Source organism: Colossoma macropomum, unplaced genomic scaffold, assembly GCF_904425465.1.
Source record: "Colossoma macropomum unplaced genomic scaffold, Colossoma_macropomum, whole genome shotgun sequence".
Taxonomy (NCBI): Eukaryota; Metazoa; Chordata; class Actinopteri; order Characiformes; family Serrasalmidae; genus Colossoma; species Colossoma macropomum.
In genome coordinates, this window is record NW_023494792.1 from 30,759,693 (window position 1) to 30,774,179 (window position 14,487).

Genomic DNA, 14,487 nt, shown 5'->3' on the forward strand with positions numbered 1-14,487 from the left:
GATCCCAGAGTGAATTTGTTTCAAGTTATGAGGACACTTAAAATGATCGACAATGCACAATTATCTAAGTTATCTTACAGTAAACGCTCAAAACAACAGAAATTTAAGTGTCTTGTTTAAAGTGACTACGTTTTTTATACAAAATTTTACAAATATATACGAATGTATACAATACAACATACACTAAAGAGTGTTTTAAGAATTATGCTGCAAATAAATCAATGCGTGGTCAATTGTAAGAACACTACACAGATCAGAATATCCGTCTAGTAGCCAAATACATGCAAAAGAAAGCTGAGCTCACCTTAATGATTCAGAATACTTTCTCTGATAGTTTGTTCAGCAACAACACGCAGCCTGTTAACGTCCGGAATAGTCCGACTGAAATAGCCGCGTCCACTGTCTGTATTTACAGACAGCTCGGATTCTATGACGTCACAATAGTCGTGTCTACTGTGTGCGTTTAAACGTGTTCTGTTTTGTGATGTCATGCAGTAGTTGGGATTCTATGACGTCACAACGGCAAACCGTGCATGCCATTTCACCCCCTTGGATCCTCTATTAAAATAACTGAGGCCGCATCAGCCTCAGAGTTTCCACCCTAAAAGCTAGTTCAGAGGCTCGATCACTTCACAGTCATGCATAAGAGGACAGATTTAAGGCGGTATTGTGCTGTGAGTGTTTCTTCCAAAATAAAGTTTAAAAGCTGAGCTCTAACTTCAACCCAGTCCCACACCATCTCAGTAAATTTCACACTGTGGAAAGTAAAGATTACATTAACCTTCCATATATTAGACTACTGACTAAATCAAGGGGTCTAAAATCAGCCTGAAATCAGTTTTGCTGACTGGAACCTCCTCAGCACATAGACAGGGTCAGTCACTAAACCGTGTGAGAATGAACGCACTGAGCCTCTCTGACTGAAATAATGGAGCTGATACTGGCCCTCAGTTATAGGTGAACATTCTCATTCACTAGTTAAAGGCTGAACTGCCCGTTTACAATTTGTCCACCGTTTAGACGCAGATCAGCAGATTTGGCAGCTCTATGAGCGTTAGTGGTTCCACTCATCACCATAATCAGCAGCTTAAGTCTTCACTGTTTATATATAATATGTTTCTACTTAAAGTTGACTTACAAAAAAGCAACTTACTGTCTTCTTCTTCTTCTTCTTCTATTAGGAACCGTTGTCTCTCCACAGGTTGCCTTTTATGCTGTATATTATGTTAGGCTGTAGATTGTATGCTATAAATGTTGTACAGTAGTTTGTTTCATAATCTCACAGGACGGGAAGTTCATCATCCCTCAAATTCTTGATGCTACTGTTTTGACCATTGTGACGTCATCGGCACAGGGTCTCTCTCTCTCTCTCTCTCTCTCTCTCTCTCTCTCTCTCTCTCTCTCTCTCTCTCTCTCTGTGTGTGTGTCTCGCTCTCTCTCTCTCTCTCAAATTCAAATTCAAATGATTTTATTGGCATGAATTGTAATGAACAGTTGTTGCCAAAGCAATCAGTAGAATGTTACTGTAGAATATGGAGATAATGTTGAAGAAAACAATGTATAAAAGAACGAGTAAAATAATAAAATATTCATTCTGTCGTCATTCTGTTCTGTGCATTTGTGGCAGTTGTAAACATATTTTGCTGAAAGTTCAACACACTCTGGTGTCTCTCCTAAACACATGCATAACAAATATTCAGATTTGATCATTTTCTCACCAAATGATGGGATGTAAGTTTTAACTGAGTTGAAATAATTTTCTCTGAGATCTTTATATTTGTTACACGAGGAGAGAAAATGTTGCTCTGTTTCAGTTTGAATTGCACTGATTACATATACGTTCTTCTTTGGGCCTCCTGTGTTTGTTTCTCTCTCTCTCTCTCTCTCTCTCTCTCTCTCTCTCAAGTCAAATCAAATCAAATGCCTTATTATTAAAACCCATTCATTTTATGACACTCACATTCTTAAGCATTGTATAATTGTAGTTTGTAATTATGATACAGATAGAAAACAAGTGACTTTTGATATCACACAGATTTAATTAGACAGTCTCTGTCGCCTGCAGCACGAGCTGTAATATGAAGCAGTTGTGCCAAAATAAAGTCATTCCTCCAGTTTGAGGGGAGAAGGATGTGTGTTTTAATTGCTAGCTGGTGATTTTATTTCAGCAGGAGAAGGTCAGGAGGGAATGCACATAGTGAGTTTAACCAATCAGACTGGCTCCAAAACAGTCTTGGCGTCATTACGAAACTCATGATGGCTGAATGCATTAATAAGGTCTGGCAGAAAGGCTGGAAGCCTTCACCAATTCAGTGCTTCTTTAATTAATAGGTAATTATGAGCTGCCTGACAGTAACGCTCACTTTGGCTAGAGAGGGGAGGGGCTAATATGTGGTCAAGTCTGTTTGAGTGACAGCATAAATGCACAGATACGGGTCTCTAATGGTAGGCGCGCACACATGATCATTACACAGGCTGCTGCGGCCGTGGATTACTGCTATCACGCACAGGCCTAAGAGGAGGGGGTCCAGACATCTGCACAAAAACACACACAGTGAGTGGGCCAGACATCTGCAACAGCACCACAACAACACAGTGACGAAAATAGAAAAACATGAGTGCCCACCAGTGTGGCTTTACAACAGGCAACAATTTTTCACCCCATTTCCCTTCACACTGACTCTCCAAGTGGTTGCAAAACACATAGTTGCTAAACCCGCTCCACAAGTCTAAAAGGTTTAGTTTGGACCACCGACATCAACACAATGTCCATTTAGAGACCTACTGGAGTGAACAATGACCATGAGGATTACAGTTCAGACGGCCTGCATTTACACAAGGACAGATGGAGTGCAGAACCAGCTTTGTATTAGTTCCATGTTTCTACTTCTTCTCTAGTGAGTAAATATGTATACTGCTATGCAAAAGTTTGGGCACCCCTGCTCAAATGACATGTTTTGTTGATTTTGTTGAAGTGGGAAAAAGTTAACACACCCTCTATAGAGAACACACTTCTGCACATTTTATTGCAGAACTACTGTCTATTTACTGAATTAAACATACTGTGGGAAAACATAAAATGTGGCCTGTGCAAAACTTTTGCACATTTTGCAGAAATATGTCTTGCAATGTTGTCTGTAGAGGACGTGTTGTTTCTTAAAAAAACAACAAAACATTTGACCAGGGGTGCCCAAACTTTTGCATATGAGTGTAGTGATTTCATTTGAACTTTTTATTTAAAACTGGAATGTTTTAGCTTTCCTGTGTAAAGCACATTGAGATTGTTTAACAACAACAACAAAAAAAACATGCTATACAAATAAGGATGAAGATAATATTATTTTTTTATTATTATTTTTATTGGTTTATTGTTTTACTGTCCAAAGTGCTGTGAGAGTTTGTAAATAAAATGAAAAGTGCCAAATAAATAAGGATAATAATGTTCTTCTTATTATTAATATGATTTTATTATTACTTATAACAATAAAATAATAATAATGATAACATTATTTACTTTAGTTTGTTTTTTATTTACTGTTACTATTTGTTTCACTGTCAGAGTGGTAAAGCAAGAAGCAGTACTTCTTTTTCAGCACAACAGTAAATCACATTTATCTATTCATCAGCCCAAAACCACCAGAAACATCAAATCTAAAAGATCAATAACAGCATGCATACAATGAGGTAAAGGTTTAAGTGATTATTTAGACTAAACACCAAACTGAGTAAAGTACCTATTCACAAAGCGACACAGCTTTCAGTTAAACGATTAACCATAATATCTTATTACTTTAAAAGGTTCAAATGAGCATTAAATAAAAGCCATCAACATGTATCTCCATGTCTTGTGTCCCACCTCTGTAGTGCTCAGTCTTTATGCCCCTTATTGCTCTAAACGCTATGTGGAAGGTTAGCATTAGCAGTTAGCTTGTGAATGTGTTCAGTATAGTATGTGTAGGTCAGGAACGGTCCAGCGTGCTTCTCTGTGTTTATGGAGTCAGTTTCAGCCCCAGACACAGCGCTAGCTCATTCTTCTGGATCTTTCCATCTCCATTCACATCGCAGTGGCTGAGCAAGGCGCGCTTGAACCTGTCTAGGTCTGAGCCGCTCAGGTTGGGCTGGAGGGACAAAAGAACATCAGCAATATAAGCAAATACAGCTGTCAACTTCTCAGGCAGAATCACAGAATAGTTTGAAAATATTTATCTATGCAGTAAATGTGTTTTTGTCTGTAAAAATGTAACAGAATAATTACAAATCAACACCATCACAGTAAAAAGTAGCAGTATTTTCTTGTTTTGAAATGTATTTGTATACATATAACACAAAAAAAAGCTTACATTGTGTGGAAATGTCATGTTGAATGGACCAACAGAAATGCTCCAAAATGTCTTAGAATCAAATCTCTTTATGTTAACTTACACTGAAAACATCCCTGTTGTAAAGTTGCTATTTTGGAGATATATATTGTTGTTGGACAGCAACAATAAGTTGGTTAGAAGAACCACAAGAACAGTCACAAGTTTGGTTTCTGACATCTCACTGCACTCTATCCATTATATGGATTGGTTCAATTTCATCAGCAGCACACCTGATTTATTTTATTAATAGATTGATTAGGAAAAACTATGTGCATTTGTGGTCACCAAGCCTTCTCCTGGAGACCTGCTTTCCTGCAGAGGTTAGTTCCAACCTACATCTAATCAGGATTGGGATAGCTACTGAAAAATTAGTAGCTAGCTACTTTGTAACTACTTTCCCAAAATTTGCAGCTAGGTACAGTTTAGCTACTTTTCCAGAAAAAGGAGTGGCTACTTTTTTAAAAAAATTGTGCACTACTTTTTAGCTACTTTTAAAGCGCAATTGACAGCCTCATAAAAAGTTGAACGTTGAGAGACATTTTACAAGAAACTCTTTCTGGAAAAGTTTCCTGACTGAGATGCGAGAAAGCGGCTACAGCTGACCTAAAAGTTAAAGCAGAGCATAGTTAGTCTGCGTTTTCGTTTATATTATATTTTTATGACCTCTGAGTTAAGCCTACTAGTAAAGGGTCACCAGTGCGTGACCGTTTGCTCAAACTGTCCATGGCTCTGTCAGGATTGCGCCACTAGTTCAGTTAATGGCTGCGTTCCATCATTCAGATGTTGTGTGGATCGCCTCAAGCCTGTAGCGAAATTGTAGCAAAAATAATCGCTATAGCTACACAAAAATTTGTAGGCGCTACAGTTATTAGCTACGTTTCATAAAACTGTAGCAGCTACAGATATTAGCTACAAAAATGTGTAGTTAGCTACAAAAAGTAGCGCACTACTTAGCTACTCCCCCATCCCTGCATCTAATATGCTGCCCCCCTCCACCTCCAACAAAACACTAATGCATCTGATACAACCAATCAGGGACTTTTCTTAAGACGTTCATTAATTGGGCAGATGTAGAAGTGGTAGTAGTTTTGGTGGGATATAGCTCTTTCTGCAGGCCCCCTAATTGCTATTCCACCAGCAGAATGTAAATCTGAGATATTCTGGATTAGTATGACCAACAAAAAATATTTTCCCCATCACTGTTCTTTCATGTTAACTAGGACACTGTCGGCTCTCTGTCTGTGAAATATTGTGACTGTGTTGAGCTGCTAGTGAGCAATGAGTGATAAAAGGGGAGGGGTGAGAATCCCCCGCTGTGAAAACTCTTCACACCTCCCCACAAAGACAACTGTGCTGAAGTAAAACAGACAGCATGTCTACAGCTTTCCTTATATCAAACAATCATGTACAACTACCATTAAAAACAGCATTTAAACACAATAAAAACACATTAATAAGTGTTAACACACCAAATCACAAAGGATTGTTTACTTATTAGTCTGTATTTATTGTAATGTTAAAAATGCTTAAAGTGGTTAAGCTAAGATAATTAGCATCTCTCGCTTTCAGTAATTGTTAGATACAATCATGTGCAAAAGTTTGAGCACCCCATTCAATTTACAGATTTAATGTTTTGTTGATTTTGAAATGAAAATAAGTCAATATAATCTATATGGAGAACACACTTCTGTAGATTTTAGTGCACAATTACTGTTCATGTAACATATTAGAAAAAGAAAACATAAAATGTGGCCTGTGCAAAAGTTATGGCACATTTAATATGTTTATATATTTCTCCCAATATGTTAAACTCAATAAATACAAAGTAAATAAACACAAAGTGTGCAATTAGCAGAAAATACCATATTTAAGTGTGTTCTCTGTAGAGGATGTTCACATATTTTCAGTCAGAAAATCAACGTCATTTGTCTCAAACTTTTGTATATGACTGTATAGTCGAAACAATGGCAAGTAAACGAAGACCTTGCGCTGTATTTAGAGACACTAAAAAGTCCTGGCAATATGCAGATGAGACTAGTTGAGATGAGTTGCAGTAGCTTTAAATATACTCCAATAATTCTGACACAGTTTCCTGTTCTCAGTAAAAGAAATCTCTTAAGCCAAAATAAACATAATAAAAACTGATGGGTTAGTTCTGAATCACAAACTACTGGTTTACATTACACAAATTTTAATTGAAATTTTTTACCTTGACCAGCTCCATCATGTCTTTAACAAAGCCATCCACCTCTGGTCCTTCCAGCGCTCCTGTCTTACTCTAATAAAACATACAGACACGCAAAGGGTTAGAAGAGGAGATCTAAACCGTCTCGCTCAGGTTCTGAATTACACTTTCACACTTACCACATCATAATGAGCAAATATTTTCTCAAAATCTCTCTTCCTGTCCTTCTGACTGCAGGCCTGGAGAGAGAACAGCGCAGTGTAAAGGGAAATTCCATATGTTTTAAAAAATGTCTGCATTATTAAATCATTCAGAGTGACTTGACATGCAGCAGTTCATTGTGGAGGAATTTACCCACTCAGATTTCTTTACAGTGGTGGTGATAGGAACCAGGGGTCACAATGTCTACAATACAAATATAGCCAATTTATTTACTATTCAAAACCACCAGTGAACCTACACATGAGCTTTTATATGTAATGTTAATGATGGTGAAATAGTAAAAATCTGAAAAAAACTACTTTTCCTCTGGCACTGTTTTGTCTTAGAATGCCCTGCATGTGCCTCTCTACCATGAACAGATTTTTCAAAATATGTTTTAGGCCAAAATCTTCTCTCAAAACCATCATAGCATGATGTCTCAGACATCAGGCAGTGTATTCATAACCATTGCTCTGTAATAACTTTCTGTAAGGGAGCTTTTAGAGGTGTTAAACTATTCAGACGTCTGGTTCCTATCACCACCATGGAGCATTTCACACCAAACCACTCTGACAGATTTTGCTCATATCTTTACGCTGATGTTTTAAAAAATCTGAAGCTAGTTTTTTCACCAAAGTCAAAATGTGGTTGGTCAACATATCCAAGCATCCACCAAGTTACTCAATATAACACATTTAAATTAAACTAACTGATATTTCTGGAGGTGGTTTGTCCCCGAGAACTACTTACATCCATCTCAAACTTCAGCAGAAAGTTCTCCTTTAAGGACAAAATTCTGGAGGCACAGAAGAAGAGAAGAGAACTCACTGTGAGCTTCCACTCCATTCAAAACCAGGTCAGACACACATCAACATTAATGGTATCCTGTAATGCAGTGCATAGGTTTTAGGCACCTATGTTTGAACAGCTCTTTATCTGCTCAGTAAGTATTAATTTGCTCAGAAAAAGCCTAATATTAGAATAAATACAAATAACATCAATATAATAAATGTCATCAGGAAACATGAATTAATTTTCATAGATATGCCAAAGGCATTCCATTCCATCAGAAAATCTAGACACTGCTGACAGCCTTACCAGCTGTGTGTCAGATATTTCTCAGTGATGTCATGATTTTTTTTTCCAACTAAATCAAGAAAAATACTGAAATACTAATCTTTGGTACTAAAACTCAGAGAAAGCTGCTTTGTGAGAAACTCAGTTCTTTAGCTTCATCTACCAAACTTGAAGTACAAAACCTGGGTGTGATCTTAAACTCTGAGCTCTGTTTTAATCTTCAAGTAAACGCAGTCAGTAAAGTAGCTTTTAATCATTTGAGAAATGTTGCTAAAGTTTGGCCTTTTCTATCTCAGAGTGGTGCAGAGAAACCTGTTCATGCATTTGTTACAGGCAGAGTTGATCACTGTAATGATATTTTTACTGGACTTACTAAGAAAACAATATATCCCTCCAACTCAAAATGCAGCAGCACACATCCCAATGAAAACAAAACAGAGAGATCATATCGGCCCAGTTTTAAAATAACTGCACTGACTGCCTGTATCATTCAGGATAGATTTTAAAAATGTGCTTATTTTTTGCTTATTCTTTAAAGCCCTAAATGGCGTTAAAGCACCTGCACATCGCACAGAGTGTCTCTGTTTTTATGTTCTAGCACGTCATCTTAGATCCACAGATACTGACCTTCTGCAATGACCTTCTGTAAAATACAGAAAATATGGAGAGACTCGTTCAGTTATTATGCTTCTAAGCTGTGGAACTCAATTCCACCTTTTATCAGACAGTCAAGCTCAGTGCTCACTTTTAAGAAACATTTGAAAACATTTAATTTAGTATATATTCAATTTACACCTCTCTTCTTATTCTATTTATCTTTTAGCAATCTATGTTGTTGCTTCATGCAATTTTGAATTAATACTTTAAACTTTTTTCTTTGTATTGCGATTACTGAACTATAATAGAAGAAAAAAACCAAACTCATTTCTTCAATACTATTAGACTTTATCACCTGTCTCTAAAGCACTTTAAGCTGCCACCAGTATTAAAAAGTCCTAAATAAATAAAACTCATGCGCTCATTTATTTATTTATTTATTTCAGTGTGTTGTTTTACCATTTCCAAACCTCTCCTTGTGGCAGCCCAGTATTATTTCTAGTTTTCATGCTGTACCTGAATTGGCTCAATAAAAGCATTAAATTAAATCAGGTGTGCTGGTTATGGAATTTAATAAATCCATGCAATCGTAAGTGCACCAAACTTCTAAGCAGCTCATCTCAACTACTTTTCTGAAAACAACACCAACACTTTGCACTGCTTCTATGTTAAATTGTATTTATGCTAATGTTATATATTTTTTTACAAGATACACTTATTGCCCAGATAAACAGTTATAGTGGTTCAAACAGTGTGCAAGGACTTTTCCAGAGTATTGCATATTCAGATCTACATATCGCTGCTGTCAGAAAAAACTTGTATCTCCAAAATGACAACTTTACAGAAGGAAAAAAACCTTACTTTTAATGTAAGTCAGTGTATCCAGACTTATTTCCAAGTAATTTTGGGCAGTTTCTTTTGGTCTATTAATCATTAAAGCTGCACACAATGTAAAGTGCGACAGGCATTTTTAAATTATGGCAAAAAAATGAAAAATGACAAAAATGGAGATAACAGATTTGTTCTGAAAGCAGCGATATTTAAATAAGTTCTAGTACCTGGCCAAGTCGTTTAAGTCCAGGCGGCCATCTTGGTTTTTGCCAAACATTTTCATCTGAAAGAGAACAGCAGAGCAAAAAATCTACCCATCCAATGAGCAATCTGATATAAACCCTGAACAATACGTCTTACAGCAGTGTGATGTTTGAACAGAAGTTTTGACCTGCCGACAGGTTCATGGAAGGGGTTAAAACAGTGAGTAACATTTCGCCATCACTGTCTTTGTGTCTGACACTGGTATGATGGAGCTGGGACTGTACCATAGTGTCGGTGTACTGCTCCAGTTTGTCTGGGGTGATGTGCTTATTGTGCTGCTGAAACAGATCCTGGAGGAAACTCTGGTTGGGCAGAGACAGAGAAAAGAAACATCCAGCTGCTTAACACTCTCATATCACTCCATGCATCTATCAGTAAGCAAGTTCAGACCCACAGCAAGTCCACAGTTCACCTCTCAGTGCACCTGAGACAAATCAAAGGGTAACTGTTCTTTTTACAAAGATCAGGCTAGTTATTTTGCCCCACAGTCTTTACCAAAGACTCATGTTTGTGTTTTCACAAACTTTTTCACTTTTTTAGGTCTGTGATACCTTCAGTTCCACAGCTGATATAAATCCACTGCTGTCAGCATCATAGTGCCTCCAAATCTGCAAAAAACACAGGGGTCAGTCCTTGTAAGGCTCATTTTTCATTACTTAATCCAGACTCAATACAACCCAGTCAGTACAATAACTGGCTTTACCTAACAAACAGCGAGAGGCCTTACAATCTGACAAAAAAGGTGTCAAAAGGGGTTCTTTGAGGGATACCAGAACACTGGTTCCCAGCATTGGTCTTGGCGTACCCCCTGCAGTGCACTTTGTAGTGTTTTCTCCACTCTAACACACCCACTACATTAGGTAGGGCCTGTTAATTAGCTGCTTAGTTGGATCAGGTGTGTTGGGAGCAGTGAAATCACTATAATGTGCAGTACAGTGTAGCCCACTGCCATAGAGCAACCTTTTCCAGCTCTCTAAAGAACCTTTCAATGGATTGTTCTTTAAAGAACCACATTATAAATGGCCTGTACAAGGAACCCTAAAGATGAAATAACTTCCACAATTAAAAGTTTTTCCTAGAATTGTAAACCCAAGTCAAGATCCATTTAGCCAAACCTAAAAAAAGACAGTAGTTCTGCATTACTGAATGAAGAAACAGGGTTGACTGTAAACACATTAAGAAAGATGTGCTACTGTGAACTGTGGTTTAGTTAAGCTACAGCTTAACAAATATTTTAACCACAAAAAATGTGCAAACTGACCCTCATGAACTCCACACTGTTGTCCAGCGGCGTCTCTCTGCGGAACAGCAGCAAGAAATTCTCTACTTCTGGCAGGATGATAGTGGCCAACTGTGAATGTGAAAGTTGGAGAGGGGGTAGATATAGAGAGACAGTTAGAGAGAGAGAGAGAGAGAGAGAGAGAGAGAGAGAGAGAGCAAACAGAAAGAGAAAGATCTCTATTGATACAGAGGGAAAAGGAGAGACAGGTGGACAGACAGATGGAGGGAGAAAAGGATAGATGAAGGGACAGAGGGCTGGAAAGATGGATGGAAGAATGGGTGGATGGATGCATTGAAGGAAGAAGGGATAGATGGATCAAGGGAGGAAGATGGGAGGGATGATGAATGGATGGATGCATTGAGGGGGAGGGAAGGATAGATGGAGGGATGGATTAATGGATGGATGGATGGAAAGATGGATGAATGGACAGATGGACTAAAGTAGAGAGGTAGGAGGGCTGATGGATGGATGGAGGGAGAGGTAATGATGAATAGAAGGATGGATGAAGGTAATGATGGCGGGAGGGAGGGCTATAAAGATGGATGGAGGGATGTGTGAATGGATGAATAGATGATTAGAGGGATGGATTAATGAAAAGATGGATGGATAGAGGGAGGAAGGGATGGATGGATCGAGAAAGGGAGGCGGGAGGGGTAATGAATGGGTGAATGAATGAATGGAGGGATGGATGAATGGAGGGATGGTGGAATGGAAGGAGGAAGGGATGGATGATGGATGGATGGATGGAGAGAAGGAGGTGGGAGGGGTGATGAATGACAGATGAATGGATAGATGAATGAATGGATGGATATATGAAGGAGGGATTGGTGGATGGATGAATGGATGAATGGATGGACGATGGAGGCTGGAAGGGAGGGAGGGAACAATGGATAGAAAGACCAAGGGATGGATGGATGGATGGATGAAGAGCTAGATGGATGTATGAGGGATGGGTAGATTGATGGAGAGATGGATGGAGGGACTGGTAGATGGATGTATGAGGAATGGATCAATGCATGGAAGGATGGATGGAGGGATAGATAGTCTCAGTAGCTCAGTAACCTCTTGGATCTGCAGGTTTCCATCAGTGCTGGCAGCTTTGAGCCTCTGCAGTTTCTCCTCCATCTGCTTGTCCTTTTAAAACAAAGCCAATGTTAATAGGCTTTTCAGAGCAAACGCATTGTGTGACTAAAAGAAAGCGCCCTTTGGCCTTTTCCTTTATTTGCAGAGAGTAAATATCATTCAATTTTAATGGCAATTCATCGATTCTGTTCAAACAATACAGACGTCAGACAGACTGTTTTACGAGACAACACAGGTGACGACGAGCGCACCAGCCATTAAAATCTCACATTAAAGTGTAGAAGCCACATTTAAACAGTACAGTTTGTCAGTAAAACATAAGCAGTAGATGTAAAACTTACTGTTATAAAAAACACCAAAGTCACAAAACACCTCCAGCAGTGACTTCGCTTTAGAGCTGCCAGTGAATTTCTTAGTACAACAAGCATCTATCAGCATAGGAACTGAAGATCATTATGTTATTTTGTAAAATAACATGACATAAAATACTAAAGCTCAAAAGTCAGAGGTGTGAGCAAAAGTAAAGCAGAGCAGAGCATGTTGTCACTGCTGGTGTAAAATCTTCATTTTTCTCAATGTTTTTAATTTGTTTACATAATTTTACCAAATGAATACCAGGTACCAGTTACATGGGGTCAAAATTTCATGAGTGAATCAAAAGAAATGGCCCGAAATGACAAAATAGTTTTTACATGAACTTATATTAAAAGTTTCTCCCTCCTCTAGTAAAGTTACTTTTTCAGAGATATGAGGTTTTGCTCTGACAGCGACGATATACAGGTTCACAGTCAAAGTCTATGACCTCTGATAAGCAGCTACGCACCTAAAAAAGATGGTTCTTCAAGAACCATGAGTTCTGTATATAACCATTCCATGCTGAAATGGTTCCTTGCATGGTGAAATGGTTCTTCAGGTTGATGGAAAATGTGTTGTATAGAAATGTTTGGTTCTATATATAAAAAGGCTGCTTCTATTGTTATAACTTGACATCATAAACAACAGAAAAACCTTTTTTACATATAGAACCAAAAGCTTCTATATAGAACCATATACAACACATTCTCCATCAACCTAAAAAAGCTTTCGGTTCAGTATAGAAGCTTTTGGTTCTATATATAAAAAAGCTTGACATCGTAAAAAACAGAAGAACCCTGTTTATCTATAGAGAACCATTTTCAAAAAGGCTCTATATAGAACCACAGACACCACATTCTCCATCAATCTGAAGAACAATTTTTAAGATGCAAACAACCATTTAAGCATGAAATAGTCCTATATAGAATTCTGAATAGAACCATTGCCTTTACTACAGGACCTTGAAGAACCATCTTTTTTAAGTGTCTAGAACAAGCACATAACAGAGAAGCTGGCACTGTGGCACACAGACAAGCACATTTAGCTGTGTTAAAAGGGAAATTTAACAAAACAAGTCAAAGATCAGTGATTCTTACTGTCTTCCCTAATTTCTTCCTAACGTGGCCCAAAAAGTCATCCAAGTGCTTTCCCTCAATATAGCCCCGATCTGCAACGGCAAAGGAAAGCATTGCATGCGTTTGGTGAATTTAATGATAAAAAGTCCAGCAATGATGAAATTCAGGGTGCAGTAGATAAACAGAACCTCGGTGTCTTACCACGAGCATCAAACAATCTCCAGATGTGCAGAAAAGAAGCAGCGTCCAGGTGGCTGCAGGAGCTGTCCATGGTGAAATGGAGAACAGGTGAGCACCAGCAGGTGAGCTGCGTTAGGCTGCTGGAAGCAACTCCTCTGCGCCTGTATTTCTGCACAGCTGCCTCCCCCACCACCTCCGCGCCCTCCGGGAGGGACTGACTGAGCGCTTATCCATTATCTCACCCACATAATGAGGCTGCTTAGCCAAGACAACACGTAATCTGCGGTGATACACAAATGTAAGGGCAGTTTGACAATAAAGGGCAATAGAATACGCTTCTAAAGGGGGCACAGGGATTTGGGAATGTAAAAATAAAAAGCAGTCTAAGCCCAGCCCCTCAGCCCCCGAGCCAGCTGCATATAGAGGTTAAAAAAAGCCTCAAACAAGTCACGTCCACAACACCAACTGCCTCAACAATGCCAACATCCATTGTTTGGGGTCCCAGAGATCCTAATGCTGTATGTATAATAATAATAATAATATAATAATAATAATAATAATAATAAAGTTATATATGTAGCCTTTTAAAACAACATGGTTTTATACAGCACTAAAAAGAGTTCCGTTATCGTTGCAAGTCATAGAACCTTGTTATGGTACTACATACAGTACAGTGCAAAAGTCAGCAACCACTTATTTCATTTACAATCAAAATGGTCAATAAGTACAGGTTACTAACATACTAAATATAAATATAAAATATTAAATATATAAAATATGTTGGTCAGTATTCAGTGTGTCCACTCTTAACCTTTATTTCAGCTTCCGTTCTATTCACAAGACTCACTTTCAGTTTTTCAAAGAAGTCTGCATGGATGTTTTTCCACACCTACAAAGTTCAGTCTTAGAAGTTGGTTTAGCATTTTCTGTTTCTCAGAGTCAGTAAACCCAAACACATTCAGTGGTGTCAAGGTCTGGACTCTGGGGTGGTCAGTC

At 38.3% G+C, this 14,487-nt stretch overlaps 1 protein-coding gene across 1 annotated transcript; it reads right to left on the reverse strand.

Moving 5' to 3' along the window:
- Window positions 1-3,596: 3,596 nt before the first annotated feature.
- LOC118812127 (secretagogin-like) lies at window positions 3,597-13,716 on the reverse strand. The gene is made up of 11 exons (XM_036576868.1): window positions 13,513-13,716; window positions 13,333-13,403; window positions 11,861-11,932; window positions 10,778-10,867; window positions 10,068-10,124; window positions 9,741-9,818; window positions 9,480-9,535; window positions 7,498-7,543; window positions 6,726-6,785; window positions 6,571-6,639; window positions 3,597-4,118 (listed from the first exon to the last, which is right to left on the reverse strand). The coding sequence occupies exons 1-11, from the start codon at window positions 13,580-13,582 to the stop codon at window positions 3,990-3,992; spliced, it is 798 nt and encodes a 265-aa protein (XP_036432761.1). The 5' UTR covers window positions 13,583-13,716; the 3' UTR covers window positions 3,597-3,989.
- Window positions 13,717-14,487: the final 771 nt, after the last annotated feature.

Bases quoted from the DNA above. Each gene is read 5' to 3' on its own strand.
- LOC118812127 (XM_036576868.1), bottom strand. From the start codon at position 13,582: ATGGACAGCTCCTGCAGCCACCTGGACGCTGCTTCTTTTCTGCACATC. The intron at 9,536-9,740 runs GTACAGTCCCAG...GTTCTCTTTCAG, and splicing joins AGCAGTACACCGACACTATG to ATGAAAATGTTTGGCAAAAA. The intron at 6,786-7,497 runs GTAAGTAGTTCT...TTCTCTCTCCAG, and splicing joins TGCTGAAGTTTGAGATGGAT to GCCTGCAGTCAGAAGGACAG.